Source organism: Anopheles coustani, chromosome 3 (assembly GCF_943734705.1).
Source record: "Anopheles coustani chromosome 3, idAnoCousDA_361_x.2, whole genome shotgun sequence".
Classification (NCBI taxonomy): Eukaryota; Metazoa; Arthropoda; class Insecta; order Diptera; family Culicidae; genus Anopheles; species Anopheles coustani.
The window spans coordinates 1,627,212-1,651,530 of NC_071288.1; the positions used below are offsets into that span (position 1 = coordinate 1,627,212).

The window sequence follows — 24,319 nt, forward strand, 5'->3', positions numbered from 1 at the left end:
CCGGTGTCTCTGGAGGAATTGATCGTAGGAAAAGAGTTACCCAACGGATTCATCTCGGCTCGTGTCACCACGCAGAATGGTAGTTGTGCAAGAAAAGGGTGCATAAATTGGCATTCAAACGAAAGTAAAGCTATTTATTATTTTGTTAAGTGATACTAAATTGCATGGGATTTTTTTTACTACCCCCAAAACGATTGTTTTTCCGCAGGCCTTGTTACGGCGATAAACGATTCTGCTTCTTGATCATTACGTGCCGGTGTTTGACAATGGAAAATTCTTTCTAATTTCAGAGAGGCACGCACTTTGAGTGATTGAAATAATCTATTTACTTTGTAATTGAAACAATATCACTCCTCCTTGGCACTCCGTGGAGGAGTTTACTGGAAACCAAACGCAAACAAAAGGGGTTTGTAAAAAAAAGAGTCTTTCGTCACGGCGTCAATGTCATTTGAAGTGCCATTCAATATTATGCAGACTGACAAAGACGAAAATAAATAAAGTTTTACGACAAAATACGTTGCGAACGAAAACATTCTTTCGTCTGCAGATTCTTCTGAATCACGCAACTTTTCAACTTATCACACCGTTTACCGTACACTGCATGGTGCAATTTAACCGATTGTAAGTTTGTTATGTGGCCATTTATTTGGATTGTCACGCATCCGAATTAATGTGTTCGACTTGAATTTTGCCTCTAGTCAAGGAGTCATCAAATTGAACGATTCCGATGGCGACAGAGTCTAGTATTTGTCGTCTTATCGTCTCCAATATATTGTAAAACAACAAGCCCAACTCCCGAGATAAAATGTTTTTGCACGATATTATTGTAAAGACATTTTTTCTTCGCTCGCCTATATTACAGCAGAAAGATTCCCATGTGACGACTCCGAAACATTGCGGTTCATTCTTCGATATGACAGATTGGGAGGATTGTGAAGCCGTCATCGCAGTGGATCGCATAAAACGGAACTCATCGCATTCTTGCGGGGATTCCGTTGCTGTTAGCTAAGAAAAACAAATTTTTAATTGGGAATGTTCAGCTTGGATAATCACGACACGACGCGAAGGAAGCACCCGGTTCCGGTACCGGCATCCTGCGGGAACCATCCTGGCGTAACATACGTCCATAAAGCACACACACACACACACATTGAGCGGAAGAGAAGGCTAATTTCCCCGAAGCCGAATGTGCGGACAGATGTACGGCGCATACATAACGGCGAAGAGGAGCATGAGATATGCTTCTGATGATTACGTTGATGCTGGTGGGTTTATGTTGTTCTCTGCAACTTGAATTGAAGTGCGGGACGAGAAATGCGTTGGCGGGGAGGGAGCGCTGCGGTAGGAAGGGAAAAATGAAGTGAACAAATTTTCCGCTTTCTTTCCTGTTGCTTGTTTTTAGGTTTTTTTTTTACTCCTCCGCGTGCGAGTTTCCCAAGAACCACGATGATGATTTTAATTCGCCCAAATCAGTCGCCTCGTGCAAGCAGTGTTCCATATGATGAGGGTTCGCTTCGTGTCATCCCCAAATGCATCGCCAACTCGCTCCACTATTGGATCATCCTTCAGCACGGCGTGCCTAACCCTTGCGCCCCCCATCCCACCATCCAGCGACTATCAACAACGGGTCTTTTTAGTAGACGGGCATATACATTATCATAAATAATTTTCGAGTTTTCTGCACGCAAAAGGCATCCATCCACTCTCTCTTGACCAGGGTGGGAGTGGAAGGACACGGGAGGGGTGCGTTAGGTTGGGAGCGTAACTTAACTTGCTTCGGTTGGCTTCATGAAAGGCGCATAAAGATGAAAAAACGGGTGGCACCTGCAGGGTCCACCATCGCTCGTCACAAACGAATTCCGGCAGATGGAGACGCCCGGTGGCGCTTTCCATTGGAATAGTGCATTTCCTTCGCGCGGGACCGGCGCTGATGAGTTCCCGTTTCCATTTCCATTTCTGCACGCTGCCCTGATTTAGCCAAACCAACAACCATGGTTTTGTTTTTCGCTTTTTTTTTTTTAAGGTCAACAATAATAAAAATAGTAGGTTCAAACAAGCGGGATTGAGGGAAAAGAACCGCCACTCTTTCACCGTTGTTGTTCGTTGTTCGTTCCTCCTTGTCAGATGAACATCTCCACCTTCCGTTACCTTCTCCCTTCCCACGACTACTGCCTGCACCGGGGCGCATTTTCCATCGCGATGAATTATAAAAATTGTATGTCTTATCCTTAAGGCGAAGAAAGCAGACTTTTAATTCTAGGTTAATATAAGCGGCTCCCATGCACACAAACCGGCCAACGTTGGATTTTCCAACAGCAGTACCCGGTTCGAATATGCTGCGTCCTTCCTGCGCGGTCTCTTCGCCCCTTCGCCACCACCACCAGCAACAATGGATCGTATATGTTTATGCGGCGAAATTATAGACCAGAGCCGTAGGGCCTCCGTTGCGAGTGCGACCTAGCGACCGATTCCTCCCATTGCACCCAACCACCATGATAGGTTGTTAATGATAACAAAAAAAAAATCGACCTCGTGCTCCCCCCCAAATCCCCCTTTCCACCACGCGTCAGTGAAGAAACGGTCGCGAGGGGTCGGTGCTATTATGCTTCTGACAAAAAATCTGATAGGTGAACTTGTTTCTTGGCTAATAGGAGCTGATGTTTAGGTAGATGAATCCCGGTGCAATGTTCGCCGCGAGCGGTAGAAGGAGAAATTGTTAAATTGAGATAGGATCATACATTCCCTGGCTGTTCCCTGGCTGTCTGATTTTCCCTCTTCGTTGGTTGGTTCTTTTTAAAAGAATTTGATAGAGATAAGCTTACAGATAAGCACCTTGTTTCTTAAGACAATACTTGCTTTGAAAATGTATATAATAATTAATATCAAGCATGTATAGCTATTCAACGATTTGGTTTCAATTTATTTTATGCTACTTTAACCAATTTTATCAATGTCATTTGATTCATTCATTTTAATTGGTAATTTTGAAGTGAACTCAAAATGTTAACTCTTTTAGTGCGTGGTTTTTTTTTAAAGCACCCGTAAAAAAAAAGGATTCAACGGCGCAAGTTCCACCGGCACCGGCAATGGAGCGGGTTTTTCGGGCTCGCATACGCATACTATACTGTCTGCTCGTTCTTACTCCCTTGGGGAGCCTCTCCGGGTAATCGATCGATTTCACTCTCCCCCGCGCGTCGAAGGACATAAAATCGACATCCTAACCAATCGCTGATAAGTGTCAGCTCACGTCCCGGTGGATGCTGCCTGGGGATTGGTGGTCGCAGGAGAAAGCTACGAAAAGGGAAAATGTGAGAGAGTGAAAGAGAGAGGAAGAAGGAAAGAGAAGGTTGCTGTGAGAATTTTCCACTCCGTTGGGAAGTACAACAGTAGGCGAAGCTAAATCAATGATCGATTGGATTTCAATTTGCAAGCGATTTTCTCCTTCTGTGCGCGTTGTTCATTGGTCGGTTTGCAAACAGAAGGTTTTTCCGTCAATCAACAAATTTTCTAGAATCTAAAGACTTCAACGCCCGTGAAAGAGTGTTATCTGTCGCAATTCTTTGGCATCTATAAATGAGTTTATTACAAATGTTGAACAAGCAAACGACGTAGTCCAATTTCTTAAACATAAATATTAATGTTCGGGACTGCATGAATCAGCATTAAAATTTGCTTCATGAATTATTACACCTTACAAGACAAAAATGTGCTGCACAGTTTCGCGTCCGGGGAATTGTGTGACCGTCCAATGCGTCAAAAATCGTGAAGTTCCGAATTAAAATGTATTTCATTATGAGTAATGCTTCTGTCGAGCAGCAGCACACCACATCGAATTGGCTGCCCAATTGCCTCGGATGGCGCCTGCGGCGTCGAGCGAAAAAGCGGAAAAGCACCGGGGATGACAAATTTATTTCACCCGCGTTTCCAACACAACACTCAACACTCCAGAGAGAGAGACCCGCAACGACGAAAGCCCCAAAACACCACGCGCACACACCGGAGGCAATCGTCCATCGGACCCGGTTTGACCTCTATGCATAAATTATCGGCAAAAGTTTATCATTTTCCCTCCACTGTTGCGGAATACGTCTCCTGGGGACTGGGAACGGCGGCGACGGGAGAACACTCCCGATGGCGAATATGAGCTTAGATTCCACCGCGAGACCGAGGCGAACGAAACACATTTCTCCCACCGGTCCTGGCATTTTGATCGCGCACGATGCCACGGTTCGCACAATTCTTTAATGTGAATGGAAAATTAAAATAGCAGCTTAATTTTTATGGCCCGTTGTCGTTGCGCTCGGCAACGTTCGCCCAAGAAACGGCGGATCTTGGAACCATCCACGGGGTGAGGCACAAATAGATTGACTAATGTATATACATTATTTATATCGCTCTTTTTCGCTTTCTTTTTAGCGCCAGTATCGCTGCGCAGGAGAAAAAAAACGGAATATTTCTCCACAAACGGGAAAAAAATAAACCTAGGATTTAAAATCAATTTTTTCCGTTCCTTCAAGGGAAAACTCCACCCCTTATCCCACTGGAAAGCGCCGCGCCGCGGGGAGTTGCCCGAAGGGAACTAGGAAGAATGAAAAAAAAAACACGACTGAAAGTTCCCTGGAATGGGCAATTTTTTTTTGTCCCTTCTTTTGCATATCACGCCATTGCCTTCGATGGGCATTCGGCTGGAGGTAATGTAATTTTATCTAACTACCCTTGGCCAAGTTCCATCAAATTGAAACGAGGCACTGTATCAGTACTTCGGAGCGCCAGCGAAAGATAAATCGATGGCCGTGGCATAAGGAAGGCGATCTGCTTCCTTGTCGTGTGGCCATGTTTCCTTCCCGAAACGACACGGTAATGGAGATGTTAATATAGCGTAAAAGTATATCCTCCGAGCCCAAAAAGCGGAACAGGATGTGACAGGAAGGAGGAAAACGTGGGGCGTGAAAACGGGCACAGCGTAATAATCGAGCTTGGACACGGGAAGACAAAAATCATCATGCAAATGAACGGAGGAAAGGTGGCGGAGAGATGGAGGAAAAAAAATGAGGCCACGCGGAGAGACATCTCCATCGGCTTGATTGTATCGCTGGATCGGTAATCAAAATATTTGCGATGTTGGTCTGAACTCGCCCGGGTTAAGTGTACGGCGCTTGTCTCTATGAAGAGATAGATAATCAACTAATGGAGTTGTGACTATCATATATTTTTTTCCTATTGCTGAAATATGGTAGGCAACTGCTTCGATTCCTGTTACTGATCATGATTAATGTAATATAATTGAGTGTAATCAGTCTCTCATGGCAGCGTAGTATATTTCTTTTATAGATCCAGGTTGTTTTTTCCCTCTCGGTTTCTCGCGAATGTCAACGGAATAAAATGTTTTCGTTGGGCTCTGATAAATGCACTCCCATATTTCAGTTTGTAATGGAACGAAAACGAATTTTTCATGGCCCATTCAGGGCAAGTTATCAGCGCGGACGTCCAATGCCCCCGTTTCCAGCACTTTCCCAATTCGCCACCATTCCTTCAGTAATTGAATCGCCAGAGTTTTCTTTAATTACACGCCATTTTCTTTCAACAATGCGTTGAAATTTATTTTTTCTCCACCACTTTTTTGCGTCCGGGCTCCGGTGCGAATTCTGTCCGGGTTTCTACATCGATACAATTTCTCCCGCTTCGAACACAGTTTATTAGCAGTCTATATCTATTATTCATATTTATGGGCAAACATTAAAAAAAACAAGCCCTATCGAACGAGCTCCTCGGGTCCCGCGGCATTTCCCCCAGCGGGATGTCCTGCCAGCTGCCGCAAAAAAAGGATCCTCATTAATGAATTACGACCGCCGGGGTCGTTGGGGGTTGGCGGGCGGTGGATGAGTTTGTCGTTATAATTCAAAATTTTTATTGCCACCTCTTGTTCCGATTATGCTAAGACGCCGCTCAGGTCGGGGATCGGGCAAACGGAACACAGGGACTAGGGGGGGAGGGGAGGACGATGAAAATGGGAGAAAGTTCGGAAAAGTTGCGAACGGTAGAAAAGATTGCGAGGGAATTTGAATCGTTGTTTAATTACCAAACCCCGAACCGACATGCTCGCCGAGCCATCGGTATTAGATTGTCGTCGCGAAAGGTAGCGTTTGTCCCTGTCCCTATCCCTTTCCCCTTCCCCTGTTTGTTTTTTGTTATTGCTGCTAAATTTCTCATTCATTTCGAACACCCCACAGACGCTGATTCCATCGGCACCGCAGAACTACACGGTGGAAAAGATACTTCCATCCACGGACGGAACGTTCCTAGCGCTGGCCGGTACGAAGGGTTTCTCCATCATCGAATTGCCTCGGCGCTGGGGCCCGAACGGTCAGTACCAGAACGGAAAGGAGTGCATCATCTGTCGGTAAGTGGATCGCGGCGTCGCTGAAATCGGTTTTTGGAGGTATAATTGTTGTGCCGAGGGAGGTCATTTTGAAGTTTTGCGGCCGTGGAAAGGGAATAGACCGAGAGAATGAGAGAGAGGGTGTGAGTGTGTACACCAAGAATTAGCATAGAAAACCCATAACATTAATTCCCTTCGCGGCGCTACTACCGGCCCTTGGGCGAAAGAGTGGGAGTGTCCACTGGACTGGCCAGAACCCCGAGAGTCACGGTGAGGCTACCCTTTCGGTGTGACTCTGACTAAAGTGACTGCAAGGAGGACCAATGATGCTCCGCAAAAGTTGAGAATTCTTCCTCCCGCCCGGATGTCGAGGAAACCAGGAAACCGCCAAAAATTAATACCTAATAAGATTCAAGTGGACTTAATTTCTAGTTGTTTATTTTTATTTATAGTCCCGGGGAGTTTGCACGGAACGAATCTCTCGACTGTGTCGCCTTCGTGTGGAATGAGACGATGGCTTCGGAAAACACGATGTGCAAAAGGATTAGCGCAAATCTTGTTCCAGACAATTTGAAACGAAAGGATTTCCGCACGGATCCCGAGTTCCTCCTTCCGTCCGTTCACTCACACACACACGTTTCCTCTCGATACTGAATTACGTCTTCGTTGGTTTCGGTTTCGCATAAAGCGGCGGCAGCATTGCATCGCCACCCAGAAGTAAAACACATTTTCGACAAAAGAAAAACAACGAAAGTCAAACCGTCCGCCGCCCCTTCCGGAAGTCGGTGCCACCGTCGCACTTCGTGCACGTAGTGTGTGTGTGTGTGTCGGTGGGAAAAATCACTGGCGGGAGGTTCCCGTTTCGACGGTTTCGTCGGCAGAGCACGCGTTCCCGTCGCGCAACGGGAATGTTCATCTAAATTTCATTTGATTTAATTTTAATTAGATTTCTATGTTTAACTAGCAAAAGCTACCACACACACACACACACACATGCACACACTTGTCCAATCTCGTATAGGAACTTCTGATGTGTATCACAAAGGCACATCCGATATGTGAAAATTAAGTTCAGACTCTCGGTGCAAGCAAACGCTTACGTTTTTCCGATGCCCCGCCGAATCCCCTCAACCCTCTTTCCAATGGTGGGAGCGGAAAGTGTACCGTTCTTCCCACACCCCACTACTGGCTTTGAGGATTTTGTGTCAAAATCGACTCGAAGAACGATTAGCTTTCGGAAGCTTTCGAGCGAGTTCGTGAAACGAAACGGAAAACAACCTCAAACGAGCACAGTCGCACAAAACAAAAAATGAAAAGGTATATTTGACTTTGCCTCCAAAGTTTCCATTCGGTTGGTTGTAAATAATTGCACAGCGTGCTACGATTGAACGTTTTGCTTCGACACATAATATGAGTTTGAATAAAACATCATCCACCAGTCCTTGTTGCAGAGGAATATTAATGTACATCCACTTCATTTTTCAATTAAAAACTTTATTCCTTACTCGTAGAGTTCAAATGAAGTAAGTTAATCCACCTTGGATCCAATAATATCTAAACAAACCCACCTAAAATGGAGTTAAACAACTGCTCCCTCAATAGTCATTGAAATACCAACTCTTTTACCGATCATCCGCAGTTTCGCATGCCGCTACAAACATGTTCTAATTAAACAGTTCACTTCTTTTCAGATTGTCTCAAACAAATGGATACTTCCATAGCGAACTGTATATGCACAAGCTCTTAGACAATCAGAAACCGGCTGTAGTAATATGGCAGCGAATGCACCGCAGACACAAATCTCGAGCGCCGTTTGGAAATTGGAATGGACTACCGAGGTGTGGGACCCCGTTTGCGGTGTTGGTCCGTTTTGTTTGCCGTTTGCAATAGGGTATATTTCCCGTTGAGGCTGTGAGAGATAGTTCGAGAAATCGTTTTTTCGCGAGTTGGTTGGCGTTGGGCGTGCGAAACAGGAATCCGAACTTTTGCCTGGTAAACAATCGCAACCGGGCAAACAGCGAGAGAGAGAGAATGGTGCTGCCCCCCTACAAACAAGAGGTGGAACTAGCGAACGCCAAGGACAAACGGATACACAAGTTTTGGGATAAAATTTATTCCCCCGCATATCAAACTGCAAAATACTACTGCATAGCTATTATTAAAAGATTATAAAGAATGAAATTTTCCACACTCACAACAACAACAAGCTCCGAGCTCCGGGGGGCTCAGGTGAGCCATGTGGTGGGCTGCAGATTTTGGAGGAGGCCGTAGCATTAGTTGGGCTTCCCCCGGGACTGTTGGGACCAACAGTGCAAGCCCAATTTGCATTCCATTCTCGCCGAGCTGGGTTTATATTTTATGTGTGTATCTAGTAAAGCTTAGCTTCGTTAGTCATTGATGTAAAGAATAACTTTCGAACTTTGACGCTCGGCGGCCTTTTCTTTGTGTGTTGTGTCCAATGTTTTCGTTAAGCGGCAGGGGAAAGTATACTCTAGTCCTACCCGAACGTTCAACAACGGCGATAGATAATCCCTGCAACTGTACCGACTAGTCTCTGCAAAGTCCAATCGGATGAACTATCCGCAAGTACAACATTCCTTGTGAGTTCCTCCTCCCGGCTCCATGAGAGGAGGGAGGGGACCGATATTTTTCCACACAATTCCCCGGTTCTGCGCGCAGAGTCCGACTTCGAAGGGCTTTCGTGGTTTTGGTGGAAAATAATTCCGTTCCATGTTTTCTCCATATTCATTATGTATTTATGTTTCTGTATGGGATAATCTTTTATTTCGTACGGATGATATGGACCACACTCCGAACCCATGAACTGTGTGCGAAATTCGAAGCGCCCCCTCCGAAAGCGTTGAGCTAAATGCTTGAGATACACCTCGCGCCAGTCCGTACCCTTTCGAACCCCCTCGGAAACAGTCCCCGGTGTTGGATATTTGGAAATTCAAATCTAACCTCACACGATAGACCCGCCAACCAACACACTGACCATTTGTGTCCGGTGCAAGAACACGGTCGGACCCTCGAGGTCGGACGGAGACCGTTCCGCGACATCCACCGGACCAGGGTTCTTTTCCTTGCGTTCTTTCCGTTGCGCTTGAGTAAATGTGTATCTAGTAGCGCGGGGCTGCAAATGAATCCATTAGGAATCTGGAAGTGATTATTATAATTTCGCGAAGGTTTTCGGTTCCGGCGTGTTCAAGCGCGCGGTTTTGACCCTCCCCTCTCTCTCTCTCTCTCCCATCAAAAGCCCCAAGTTACGTTCGCTTAATTATTTAATCAAAGCAAATATATTAGGTGGAAAGATATGGAACGGAGCTACTTCCGAGGACGACGAGAGGATCCCTTTTGCGTGCACTGAGTTGTGCGTAAGCACAGATGCGTGGAGATGGCGGCACTGACGAACCCCTTTTACTTTCGTGTATGGTACGTTGGAAAAGGGATCCTTTTTCCGTTGACCATCCATCCAACGACTGACCGCACCGGGCCGAATACGTTGTCATCGTCCCCGTATCGGAAAGATGGGCGGTAAGGAACCGAACCGGCCGAGAGTTTGCGGGTGGAAAGGCAATGGGTGCTTTTAATATTTTATTTAGTGTTGTGCTTAATGAATCTTTTGGCGAGATTCATTCATATGAATCTTTTACCTAAGATTCATTCAGATGGATTCATGAATCTTTGCGGATTCGAATATTCAAAGCTTAATGAATTTTTCGAAACCTTAATGAATCTTCATGAATCTTTGATGGTTCTGTCGTGAATCTCCCCGATTCTGTCATAGGCGTGGGCAATGAGACCAAAAAAAAAAAAAAAAAAAGGTGGTCCCTCAACCGACTTTTGGTTGGTCATTTGGTGTGTCTTTGGGATTCATGAATCTCGCGGCGAAAGATTCATGAATCCCTTATAAGGCAGAGATTCATTCAGATTCATGAATCTGAATCCGATTTACACAACTCTAATTTTATTACATTTTATTTGTCTGCCAGTAATGAACGGGCGAAGGCCAACGGTAACGTATGACGACGCACGGTGTCTTCCTTTTACCCCTTTTTTTATCGCGCGTGTTTCTTTCGGAAGGTAGCTAGGATTTTCCTTTGGGCGAGGATAATTTATGTCCATTTATCGCAAGTCCGTTAAAAAAACGTAACCTTTCGTTTGCTCCGGTACCTTTTGCAACATTAGATAGTCATTCCGCGGCGACTGTATGTGCCTGTGTGTGCGTGTGTGTTTGTGACCGCTGGCAGGGTGGGTTTCCAATTTCAAACGATAGCCGGCCCGAGATCTGGCACACCGAAAAAAAAGAAACGGGCACAAAATGAAAGGATCATGATGATCAAACGTAATGGAAGTTTTTCTTTGATTCCCGAAAAATCCCTTTTGCGTGACCGTGGCAGGTAGTAGAAATTTTCCTACATGTGCCGCACCACCACCACCACCCCACCCCACCAAGCAGGCGCCAATGTGTTCCCTTTTTCCTCGGAAGGGGGTATGCGCGCAGCCTCACGTTTGCTTCATTTCTTCGCAACACAAACACGTTTTCTGGTGTTTCCGTTCCGTTGACCCGATGGTTGGTACGCGTTTCCCGAAAAAAGAACCCCGTGCAAGTCGTCGGTCGGTTTTGTGCAAATAAATCAAAAAAGAAATGCCCCACACTCGCTGATGCTGCGCCATTAAAAAGCGATTAAAAGCCATCATCTCTCGCGGGTCTAGGATATAGGCGGAAAAACACACTCACACACACACACAATCTTTCGCGTTCGTTGGTCCGTAACGTGGTGCGCCAGTATAAATATTTATTTCCTTCCCCGCACGGGGAACTGAAATCATATTAAACAGAAGTGAAACCTGTCGCACTTTCCTTCCTCCACCAATCGGGATTCATCCTAGGGCCAAGGGGGCCAGGTTGTTAGATCCTTCCGATCCCGGGACTGCCGTGGACCAAAAACCCTGCCCTGGATGGTCTCTCTGTGTGTGTGTTTCGGTGCGTTCGGTTCGCGAATTCCATGCGGTGTTTCACGGGGCGCAATTAAACACAAACGGTGTCGCCGACATTTTTACACAACTTACTCCATCCAAGATATTTGCCTTTTTCCCCCGTATCAAACGGTCCGTGCGATTTCGCGCCACGGTTGGTCAGACCCGGTGCCTCTCCGGGGTTGTTTGGGGTGATTTCTTTTTCTAAGCGCGCCACCTTCGTGCGCTGTTGTTTAAAGAAAAATAAGTCGAAGCTTGCTTCCAGCGGGAAAGCTACAGCTCTGGTGCCATTCTCCCTTCTGGTGCCACGGCTCGGTCGGTCGTCCAAACGACATGAATTATAATAATGTCTTTACCTGACTCAAAACTTCCTTAACTACGAGGGTTGCCTTTTAAGTTTCGGGATTTGGAAAAACTGGTGATGCAATCTGTTAATTAACAATTTTATCGTAAAGTTTGACGTTTTTGAGGTTATCCGTTCTCAGAACGTTTTGACATACGAACGCTATTTGTGTTGTTAAAAAAATGTTAAAAATGTCATTCGATACGAGTCTTTTTTGAGAGATCTTCGCTTCTTCAGGTGTTGAAAAACGTTGAAATCTCTGTTTATTTTTTACGTACGGGAATTAAAAGAAGTCATTTGGTGCTAGATCCAGGACTATATGGCGGATGATTCATCAAATCGATGTTTTGAGTACTCAAAAATGCAGTTTTTTGAGCCGATGTGTGAGAGCTCGCATTGTCGTGGTGACGGGTGATCCGTCGACAGCGGTTGAATTTTCTGATTTCTTGGAAGACAACTGGCAAACAATTGGTTGTGTACCACTCAGAATAGACTGTTCTGCGTTGTTCTAGAGGTTTGGTTGCGATATATCCAGTTTTTCCGAAAAAACATGCAACCATTTGCTTGGAAGTGCTTCTTGCGTGAACAACTTTGTTTGAATTCGGCTCATCTTGAAACACCCATACGGTCGATTGGAGTTTAGTTTCGGGCTCCTTGGCGTAAATCCACGACTCATCACCTGTCACGATCTTAAAGACGAGTTTTGAAGCACCGCAATCGTATTTTTCGAGCATTTTTTCCGACCAATTGACACGAGTCTTTTTTTGAGAGATTGACAAATTTTGTGGAATCCAACACCAGCAATTTTTTTTGACAGTTAAATGTTCATGCAATATTAAGTATGTGCTGGTCCCAGTAATACCTAAGGTTGTCTCTATCTCACAAAAAGTCACATGACGATCTTGCAATATCCGTTCACGCACAGCATCAATTGTTTTCAGAACGAAAACTGATTTTGGACGACCTTCACGAAATTCATCTTGAAGTGAACTCCGACCACGATTTAATTTTCCAAACCATCAATAAATACTGATCATAGATGGAGCTTCATCACCAAAAGTTGAATTAAGTTCATTCATGCAATACTGCTGTGTCAATTCACGTCGAAAGTTGCAAAAAATAATCGCATGAAAATTTCCACGACCCAATTCCACAATTTGGCGGACATTGACACTTTAAACATTTTTTTAACAACACAAAAAGCGCTCGTATGTCATAACGTTCTGAGTACGTATAACCTCAAAAACGTCAAACTTTACGATAAAATTGTTAGTTGGTAGATTGCATCACCAGTTTTTTCAAATCCCGAAACTTAAAAGGCAACCTACGTAATGTGTTCAGTTTGAAATTTATATTCCATACTGTACGTCCGACTCGTCGGTCGCCGAGATGCGATCGCGCTGCGCCAACTGCGATTATTTTTGCAATCTTTTAATATTGTTTGTCAGTTTAACCTTTTGTTTTGTGCAGCTGTATGCTTAGTTTACACGAAGCGCAAAGCAACCATTGCAAACGCTAAAATGCTGTCAGTTGGTCAGTCGACTGTCAAAATGTGCCCAAATGTGTTTTTCGGTCGGTGAGTGAAAAATTTGGGCAGCTTGTACAGAATGCAAGCGGATGGAAAATAGTTGTTTGTGATGATGTACAATGTTTGTTACTAATATTTCGGAGAATACATAAACTCTCTGCCGTTTTTTAACAGTTAACCACTTAAATCAACATAGAATGCGCTTTCATTTGCATTGGCTCACGAATAGTAACGTCTATTTTCTATCTTTTGCGCCTCGTTTAGACTAAGCAGTATCTTTTCCGAGACATTGTTTCATTTGCTTTCTGTTCTGTAGTTTGTTTTCAAAAGCAGGAAAATTTTACTCAATTCTCCAAACCTTTGCTTCGATCGTAGCTTTATCAACATACAAGCCCACCTTGGTGTCCTTAAAAACGTCCACGAAAAAATTAATCCATTATACACCTCCGGAAAACACAAACCCGCGCTCAGTCAATACGTACAGGGCCAACATATTTAATAATATGCTAATGAAATGAAACAGCGGGCTGATGCTGATGTGGCCCATCGCGATGGCACTCGCGCGGCATCGAAAAGGGCATGATGCTCATTACCACCGTCTTCGTCGGCTTCCGTTATCAGCGCCGGATACCGGTCTATTTCCCGACGAAAACATCGTTTCACTCTTCGTTCGACATCACTCTCCACTCACATGCGCCTTTTGTGAACCGCCACAACACACTGTCTTTTCCACAGTCGGCCTTTTGCTGTGTGTGTGTGTGTATGTTACTAATGGAAAGCCAGCCGAACGTGACTACCGGTGCGAGAGGAGTTTGGTGGGAAAAAAAGGTCCAAAAGCCATCGATGCCATCGGCAGCCGGGAAAAGCCGCGGTGTTTCGATGATGGTTACACACCCTTTACCCGCGGGACATTATCTACCGAAGCGACACATGAGTTGAACACTCCCCAATCCCTCCCCTGTCCTCGGAGAGTGTCACGTTTTTAAAATAATTTTTAAAGGGTTTTCCACCTTCGCCTTTGGGGCTTCGGGCGATGTCTTTTCGCTGGCGAGATGACAGATTCAACCGTCATGGAGGCGATAATCACCTTCACCTTGCACGCATACACCTGTTTTTGCTTTTGATAAGTGATAACCACCGCCATCATCACCACCAGCAGCATCCGACCCCCCTCTCGATCTTCGGTCTTCCGCTTGGTTCGGCTTTTTTAAGGAGGAGAGGATAATGTCCGCACCCAACCAACAACTCGTTCAATCGCAGCGAGGAATTTTTGGGCCATTTTTTAACACATTCCTGAAAGCAGCAAGCACACGAAAGTGCTCGCTTTCATGTGTCTTATCTTTGGGCTGGGAAGGGAAAAACTCGCACGAAACCCCTTTTTCCCGGTGCGTGCACGCATCATTGTAGGATGTGTTGTCAAGATGAAGATGATGATCAGGTTCGTTTCGGGCACGTTCGTATTGCCCCGCGGGGTGTGGAAAAGCCTGGTATGGTCGGTGGTGGGCGCCTTTTTATCAAAGAATCCGTTAAAAACCACCACCACCCCACCCCCACCCACGTCTTAGAAGATGAGCCACCAGAGAAGGCATACAGAAAAGAACGAGCAAACGGAGGAAAAATGGGATTCAATTAAAAATCTTCGCCCCGCAGGGCGAAAAGAAGTCATTTGTATACATGAAATTGTTCTTGTCCTCCCGGTGTACACCTGGGGACCGCCCACTCTCGCGCTCGCGCCGGCATTTTGCCAAGCCCGAGACAAGGCAGATGATGATGACGCGTGATGTCGTGTCACATGCGTGGAAAATGTGATTTTGTGGGTTTTTTGGGCGGGCGCAAAGGGCTTCGACTGGGGTCACCATATCGCACCGCTTGACTGGTAAAAGATCAAAAGAAGCGTTCGTTCTTACCCACCCCCCCCCCCCCCCCCCCTCTCTCCCTCCCTCCGGTCCCGCGGGGAAAGGACGATACGAACGAAGCGATATACGCCGCATGGAAGCCCACGGTTTGGGGAGACGGAGGCAGCACGAGGCGCAGGGAACGGGAAGGAAAATCTCTAATCTCTGATTACCAAACGACGAAACTTTAAATTAAAAATAATGTCACGGATCTGCGGAGCTCATTTCTTTTTGCGGGCCGTGACGTTCACGCGCGCGCCTCGGATATTGCGAGATTTTCCACCATCCACGTCTCAGGGCACCTTCGACCAACCCATTTCCCTCCCCCCTGGGGGCCTGCCATAGGTGGAACCCGGGGAATCATATTCAAATTTTTATCCATCAGTCAAAGTTTTCCCCGACTTTTCATATGCGTTGCGTTGTGCGTGTACGTTCGGCTTGTCACCATAATGTGGAAAGGAGTGTTCAGAGTGCGTGAGGGAAGACGGAGACTTTCGTTTATTTCATCATTTTTCTTGACTGGAAATTTATATATTCCCTTCGCCAGCATCCAACCGCGACCCCCTGTCCAGGATCACTTCCGTGAAACTTTACAAGAAACCGGGACGGTGAATTCACAGATAAATGAAACCGGACGGCCCCAGAGAGACCCTTTTCGGTCGCCGCTACGACGGCGGGACGCTAATTAAAAATAATATTTTCATTTAATTATAACAAATACCGGGGCATTGGATGTAACGACGAACGCACACGGCCAAAAGCCGACCGACCGACCGACCGGGCCGCTTTTCTGTGCGGATGGCCACCTTCTTTGCCGGATCCGGATTTCGATGGGTTTTCTTGGGCGACTTTCGCAGGCCGTTCCTTTGATGCGGGCAGCTGAACCACCATGCGGGGACAAGACACCATCTCGACCGGGGGCCATTTTTTTTGTCCAGCCGACGATGGTTTATGTCCTTCGGGAGGGGGAGGGGACGCTACATTGACTGACGGCGATAAATGACAATTCACCCGCATACAGTGATACGCATAAATTAAACCCTTTTTCAATCCGGCCTCGAGGAATTCCTCGGAGAATCGGAGATTAACTAGCGGTCATAAATTTGCAACCCTGTGTCGCGTAAGTGGCTATGTTTGCAAAATAGAAAACTTCCTTCCATATTTTTAGAAAATGCTGTACACTTTTCCAACATCGTACATTTCAATGACATATGGTCTGTACGTCCAAGGATCTCTCCACAAAGCAACTGTAACGAGGGTTGTCTTTGATCAGTTTGTTTTTTTTCCACCATTTAACGTCCATCCCTTCCAACAACGGCTAATTAATTACGTTACGCACAGCGCGGGACATCGTCCAACTGATGTCGAAAATGGATAAATAGAAAGACCAAAACCCCCCACAAAAAAAATGATCCGCTACAAAACGAAAGGGGTACAAACAAGCGCTGGAACTAAATTGAAAATCATAAAAAATCAGTATTTCTTCGGATGATCCTTCACGGAACGAAAAATTGCTGCCATCTCTCGCTGGCGAGAAGGGACGAAAAAAAAGAGCACCGCTTCACCCACTGTTTATAGGGAGGATAAGAAAAAAAATTATCTCCAAGACACGACAAGGAAAAATTACATGCAATTTACACACGTAAAACGCCGTACACTCGTCCAAGCGAAAAAAACGATGCCTCGGAGAGTGAAAAACAGACGGAAGTCGGCTTGTGGACGCCGCGATCAACGCCCGGTGACACGAAAGCCTCTGAGTTTTCCACCCCCCACCCACCGCCCTCTTCAAAAAAGGGTTAAGTATGAGGCGTTTTGTACACTTGAGCTTCTCCCGTTTTTTTTTTCGTTTTCCTCGCTGCACAGGACTCTTTTTTATTATTTCAGTCGTGGACGTTTCTGTTTTATCTAATATTTACCAATGCCCCCGCCATCCGGTTTATGCGTTCCGGTGCGTCAGTGTGTGTGTGTGTGTGTGCGTGGGCTTTTCGTTTGAACATTGATAATCCTCGTCGATTTCGGGGCCCACAGCAGCATCCCCTTTGCACAACTCGAAGGACACTTTCCGCATCAGCAGAAAGGATTGGAATGGTTAATCAGGAGGGAGTGCTTGGGTTTGGGGTGGGGTGCGTAAGGTGAGAAAAAATTAACCCTACTTTTCCGGCTCAGAGCTCAGAGGCCAGCCAGCCAGTAGTGAGTGCGGGATTTTATGTTGCCATAAAAGTTAACCCCATAAAATCCTTCATCCGGCAGGCGCTTCTTTCGTTGCGTGCAAAGTGCAATGAGTGAAAGTAACAAATTTTGAGTGGTAAAATCGCACCGGAGGAGGATTCTTGTTTTTTCTCGATTAAACCACACCCCTCCACCCACCCCGCCTAGCCGCCCGGTCGCCCGGTTGCGGTCCCAATTCCCATGGCGCACGGAGGTAGTCTTGTTTTTTTTTTCTTTCAATTTTATTAATCTTCCAGCAGCGGCTTTTGTCAGATTTTGGCCCTCCCCGTCCCTTCCACGCGGGACCCTTTCCCCAACCCCTTTGCCGCATGATGCAAAGTAGCTCGTGATTCGTGATTTATGGTGATGATCCCAAATCAGCGAAAATCCACTTCAGCATGGAAGCTGTGTGGTGTGTGTGGTTCCACGATGATGGCCTGCCTGCCAGGGGCCTGAATAAATAATAATCCGAACCGACGTGGGCGAGATGAGGCAACTTTCGGCAACTACTTCTTGCATGATCTGTCAACAGAGTGTAGGCCCGAATTACTCAACTTACGAAACGGCAACCGTCATGAACTCGGAGTTGGATTTTTTTTGTCTAATTCCCTTTGACTACTGCTCCTGTTAAGGTAAGTCGCGCCGCGCGCGGTCTCGTAAAAAAGACAATCAAAATTGGAATCAATTTTTCCCTCCCCAACGACGGCCTTTTGCTAATCGTTTTTCTTAATAAAACAAAACAGTACATGGTTATCTGGCGGTTGAACCCTTTTTCCATCCGTTTGCCGCTTTAGGAATCTTTGGAAAAAAAAAGAAAACCGAAACCAGAGCCCCGCCCGTTTGTCCACCCCACCGCTCTGCCTCTCACACACAAAAATCGTGCCTATGCATAAGCAAATTCAAGTAATCGACGCCATGAATCTCCGCGTTTCGGAGCGCTGCATCCAATGACAAAAATGTGGCCACCAAGGAACAAAAAAAGGAGGGCGGAAAAGGCAAAAGATGGGACGAATTTTTATCCCACAGAAGACCAAACTGCATTTCAACCCCTCGAGGGGGATGCTCGGGGATGACGTTGTACCAGGGCATGAATAAAAAATGCGACATTGTGCGAGGGCTGGATCCTCCGACCCCTCCTATGCTCTCCCTGTGTACCTTGTCCTTGTTTTTCACGGAAAAACCGCTGTTAAACATACCGCACTTCAAAAAAAAAAAAAAAAAAGGGAAAACCAGGGAATGACTTTGAACACGACCATAAATATGTGAATTTTTGTTAATCCTTGCCGCCACCCCCCGTCGGCAGGGGCACTCGAACCCTTTTCCTCGTTCCGTCGTTTGTTGGAAATTTTACTTATTCCGGAATGCAACTTTGTACCGGGCGGGGGTTTTTCTTTCGTGCTCGATCGAGAGGCTAATGGTAGGCCTCCGTCGTCGTCGTCGACCCTATCGCGCAATCATATTTCAGCAGACTTAGTGCCGCTGATTGATGGAGCGCCCCGGCCGTGCCCTTCCTGGGACTCTGCACCGTTTTCACTTCCCCGAGCGAAGGGTTTTACGACCGAAAAGACCGGGAGATTATCTTCTCCACAGGTTAGGGTTTGGTTTATTCGCTAACTGAAGCGTAAGCTGAACTCTGAGGCCTCGACGAGCGAATGGGGTAATTGCATGGCGAACTAGGCTAGGTAGATTTTAGAGATGCACCTTATTAGTCGGACATCTTGGCTTTGATAGCTACGGTGTGCTGCTTCCTCGGAGCAAAACTTTCACCGTTTTACGACCTCGGCTGTGTAAGTGAACTTACTTACTTTTTCCACCTTTCGCGAAAACAAATAAAGTCCCAAAAATTTCTTATGAAACCCATTTTTGTCCGCGCTCTCCGGAATATCTTCCTGTTTAATTATTGAACCGCAACATACCTAGGGCAATACTTTACTGTTTACAATGGTTCGCACAAAGCCCCGCGTCTACGCCAGGTGTTTGCTTTGGATCTGTGTGATAAAAACCACAAACGGAAGGAGGTTTTCTTTCACAAGAACGAGCAGCTCGATGTTATCGAGAGCCGCCACCCCCCCAGCCCTTTGATCGTGAGTGTGATCGTGGTTTTGGTTTGCTGGCAAATATGGTGAAATGAACCACCCTCGACAGTTGTCAAACGAATATGGCACGCCAAGCCGACGCCACCGTTTCGAAGGTATTAATTAAAATATGCTTCTCGCCTATCGAAGGAGAACAGTCGGAGCACATGAAAGCATGTGGCGGAGTATGGTTTTAATTTCACATCAGTGCAAATAATACATTCGAAATTGAACATGGCTAAAGAGAACTCGCTGCGTGGAATCGTAGGAAACTCTTAGCGCGTTTCCTCGTCGCACGGAAAATGAATCTAATAATAATCCTATTTTATGTTTCGAAAAATTTTCCTCGACCGCAAACTGGTGGTGGAAAAAGTGGGGATGATCAGTATTGCTGCGGGGGCGAAAGCGATACTTTGTACAAATCCGGTACCACGTTCCTTCCGAAGAGTTCCAGTGTCTTGACAAACCCCGAACCCGTTGGCAAACGGAAGTAAATGATCGTAAAATTAAAAGAGTTAAGTAAGTGGCCGACCCGAGGAGTGAAGCGAGCCGCCGCACCCGTTTCGAAAGTAGGATGTAAAATCCGGGTAACCCGCGAAGAAAGGATATGGCGGCGAACCCGGATGCCAAGATAAGACAAATTTATTCCGAGCTGAAACAAAAGATTCGGCAATCTTTGTGCTGATTTTTGGTTCCCGCTGAAGGAAAACCGGGTGCACCATAGTGAGATTTATTTCAAGTGTCATGCTGACTGGTTTAGGACCAGTTCACTGAAGGGAATGACTTCCTGTGCTACGTCCGGTTGCGAATAAAACTTTGGCTAATGTTATTCCGCCATTTTGGAGGTGGCAATTATTTGATGAACAAGACTATAATTGTATGATATGTGTTAAAGACACTAGTTGTTGATCTAAAATATTTCTCTCCTTTCATCTATAATAATTAATATTCACCGTTTAACAATCTTTCGTTTAACATCTCTGTGTTTTTATCGCTGAAAATGTTATTCAGTTAACTTCGTCGCCTGCTTTGCGGAAATCCTGCAATCGGTTACGAAAACTATCATCTAGCAACCAATGGAAACTTCACGACTGTGTTGCAGGGATCATATACTATCATCATCTGGCCCACTTGTAGTAGGTGTAGTAGTGCTGGTCCAAATAGACAAACGTTCGGCAAAGTGTACGCCTTCCCTTTGCTGGTGGCAACAAAAACTGGCAAACAGACAGAAGTCACCGTTTTGCTCGCAACGCCAAACCGAGCAGAAGCTATGAAATTATATGATATTTAATTTACCCCACCGCAAAATAATAATTGCAAAATTTACAATTAATTTAACTAGAAAATTCGCTCCCGGACCTCGGTGGTGCCGTTTCTGCCGTGCCCGAGCCCGGATGGCCTGACGCAGGAGCTGGCTTTTTACTTCTTCTGGCTCCCACGCTGTTGTTTCACTTGGATCTTCAGGTAATGGCGGCGGGTTCCGCCCGGTTCGGTCATGGTCGGCAACGACGGAACTGCCCTCGCTGTGGATGCTCGACCGCGCTTTACTCACCTTCGACCAAAATGGATGATCTGTTTCGAATGAACGAACTTTCCTGCGCGGGTCATTCCAGCAAACGCTTCCAAAAACCGGGAACCAGCCCCGTGGAGAAGAAAGCGGGCTTTCGCGAATTCCACCCAACCCTCACTCGTTTCGGTTAACTCTTTTTTCTTCCTCTACTCTTCTGCCCCGCCTTCAATGTTGCCCAAAATTTGTGTTCCAGGTCCCGACTTCCGACCGGGGCGATGTATTTATTATTCCATACAACCGCTTCCTCTCCGATTCATTCGTCCACCCCGGAGAACCTCGGTTGCTTTCGTTTTGCTGGCGTAGGGCATCCTGGTATTACGGCTTGTGCCGGTCCGGTGACCGAACACCAAAAAACCGGCCAGAGAGACCAACCGTTCATTTGAAGGCCGGTGAAGCAAATGAGAATGAAATATCATATTATTATTATTATTATTGCTCGTATTATATTTGCTTTCGGCCCCCGGGAGCGGGAGGCGGTCCTCTGACGGCAAATCCTAGTGATGATGATTGTGATGGCTTCTTTCGCGCACCGACCGGAAACAAACCCGATGAAATTATAATTGCGGAAATGCAGGTATCTGTCCGGGCAAGCTGACTATCAAGCCGGGGAACAGAAAGGGTGGTCGGTGGTAACGAATAGTTCTACCGTTCCCGGATTGTCCATTATGACCTCAAATAGTGTAGTGCAAATGAGGGCAACATAGGATTCTCCCTTCCCGGTTGATGAAGGTGGTGACCGTAATCGGAGTAGATTTGTGCTCTCGCCACAAATTTTGCCGCTGATACCGATGCAGTTCCAAGTTCGTGTAGGTCTCGCAATGCCTAAGAATTGCCTTTTTTTAAAGGAAAAGAATACAAACTGATTGTTCCAATCTAAGGCCGAGGCATAAGATGCTTCTGGAAGACGATTGCCGAAACACAAGAAAGCGGGGGGATCCCATCGGAAGACATGGTGATTGTAGACTCTAGTGAAGGTATTCTCATTTCGTCTTCTACCAAATCCTATCACTCTTCCTCACTCTCTCTCTCACTGAGTGTGCCATCCATCCTTTGGTCACGGGCTTCTGTTCTGTAATCTTGTTTAGGGCTGTATAATTTACCATTCCATCCCGTTCTTCTGCACATCCTCCTGGATTGCTGGAAAGTTTCGGAGTAGACAATTGTCAGTACTGGACATATTTATATCATTCTTATTTGTATCCTTTCCTGCATTCCTCCCCACCCTCGCGCCGTTGGCTTCCAAACGAATCCCCTTCAAAAATCCAATGTCTTCCCGAACACGGCACAATCTCCATGCAGGAGCTGCTGGAAAAGCTCATGGCGGAAAATATAAAATGCAAATTATTAGTAAAACTTTTTACCTTCAATAAATTGCGCCTGCACAGGAGGTAGTGAACGAATCTTCTCCTCCTGCATCGTCCGCACCGTGCACTGCACTGTGCTACAATTCAACGCTGTGTGTCGCTTTGAACGAGTCCCTACCGGCTCCTGCCTTCCATTTCCGTTTTAACTTTTAGCCAAAATCGAAGGAACGAGCATTTCTTCTCAAAAATCTTCTGTTTCGTTCGTTCTGTGGAGGAGTTTTTCCTTTTATCGAACCCACTCGAGCGTGCCGGGTGAAAAGCGCAGTGACTGAAGGAAAGCATGAAGGTACAATTTGGGATGAAATTTTGAGTTCTCCTGCTCGCTCGGTTATCTTCAAATTAGCTACGGACTTGGCTGGCCGTTTCCTGTTGCCATTCAAATCGGACCATTGTGTGTTACTAAATCCGATTTTTAGTGACACCCGAATCTGAGAGGACCGCGCTTGTCCCTCTCTTAATTATCCTTGCAACACTATTTCTTACCAAAAGTTTGACCAAAGTATCACGAACGAGTGGTTCCTTGTGCGAAACTAGACAACAAATGGAACACTTTTGGGCTTTGGGCGCGAGGTAAGGTTTGATAAAAACTTTTCCTCTCTCACACTATTTTGTGAAGGTGAGTTGTACGTAAGATTAAAGTTCGGTCAATTATTCGCTACTATCCCTCTTTTACACTTTGGAATCGAAAAGTATTCATTGCATTACTATCTGTAGGGATTGAGCCGGGCTAGATGAATATATAGAATATCAATAATAATGAACGAATTGATCGAAACTATAAACGAATAAATTTCGAATGCGAGGCAACGAAAAATTAAAAATGAAATCATTCGCCAGATAGTTGGCAACGAAATTTGGATAAGCGATGGCCTACTACTGAACCGAGATGGATTTACATATTGAAAAAGATGGAACAAAGTAGACATTGAAAAATGAAAACGATTGAACCATCAGTCTTGTGATTGATTTTGACGAGAGTGGATGGAGATTAGATTAAGAAAAGAAGCTAAGAGAGCTTCTAAAAATAATCGAATTTGGAATTTCATTTCATATATAGAGAATTCCAGTTAGTAACTAACTTGACATTTTTTTCCAGCAATTAAAAAGAGCAGTGGGGAGCCCGATTTTTAATTAGAACCTCCCCTTGTTTTCTCATAAAATGACATTCTTGAAAAAAAATTCAGCCAAAAGCAGTTGCAGCGTGTGGGTGAAAAATTACAATCTATCGAAATAACGATACCCCTCATTTACACGCGTACTTATAATCATTATCGTCGCGAGAGGAGCCCGAACGTAAATATTTCTCAACGGTGCCTCCCTTCTCCCTCCCCGCCCGTTCCCTATCCCTTCCGGCCCATTAGCGCTAAAAGCAAGTTCTCAAAAATTGTCTCACGTACCACAACTGGAACAGGGTACTAATCCCCTCCGGTGGGTTGTGCCTACGCAGCCAAAAACTGTACGACTGTCGGTGGGACATTCTCGACACCACTTCCGTTTACGCCTGGGAGGTGTTAAGATCACATTATCACCACCGCCCAACGTGGAGCCCCCCGATCTGGCAATCTGGCCCACCTTTCTGGCGCGGGAAGTATCCCACCCACCCAACGTCTTATGGACGGTGGACGCCGCCCGGGGAAGGTAAGGACTTCTTATAAACCGTCAACAAATAAATATTAGACACCAAAACAGCCAGCCGAAACGACGATTCCTCCCGCCGCCACATTATCCTGAAGCGGAAGAGGCTTACCCCTTTTTTCGCGAGATTCAATTTTCCCAGGAACGGGGAAGTCGGGGAGAAACGGACGGATGTGGCGGAGACCCTCGAGGGCACCATTGAGAAGCAACAACGTCTCGGAGCAGCGCCGTGGCGCGCGAACGCCATTAACGGCAACGATAATGGGGAATATTTTCGGAAAATTTGTAACACCTTCGAATAATTAGATTAATTCTCAACACATATTTGTCATTAGAAGAAAT

The 24,319-nt window shown here is 45.8% G+C and overlaps 1 protein-coding gene across 1 annotated transcript in view; it reads left to right on the forward strand.

Annotated features, from left to right (window-relative positions):
- The window catches only part of LOC131272868 (nuclear pore complex protein Nup88), a 49,208-nt gene that overhangs the window by 8,913 nt on the left and 15,976 nt on the right, over positions 1-24,319 (forward strand). The window contains exon 2 of the mRNA XM_058274740.1: positions 6,231-6,400. Within this exon, the coding sequence (XP_058130723.1) occupies positions 6,231-6,400 (170 nt within the window). The remainder of the gene's footprint in view (positions 1-6,230; positions 6,401-24,319) is intronic.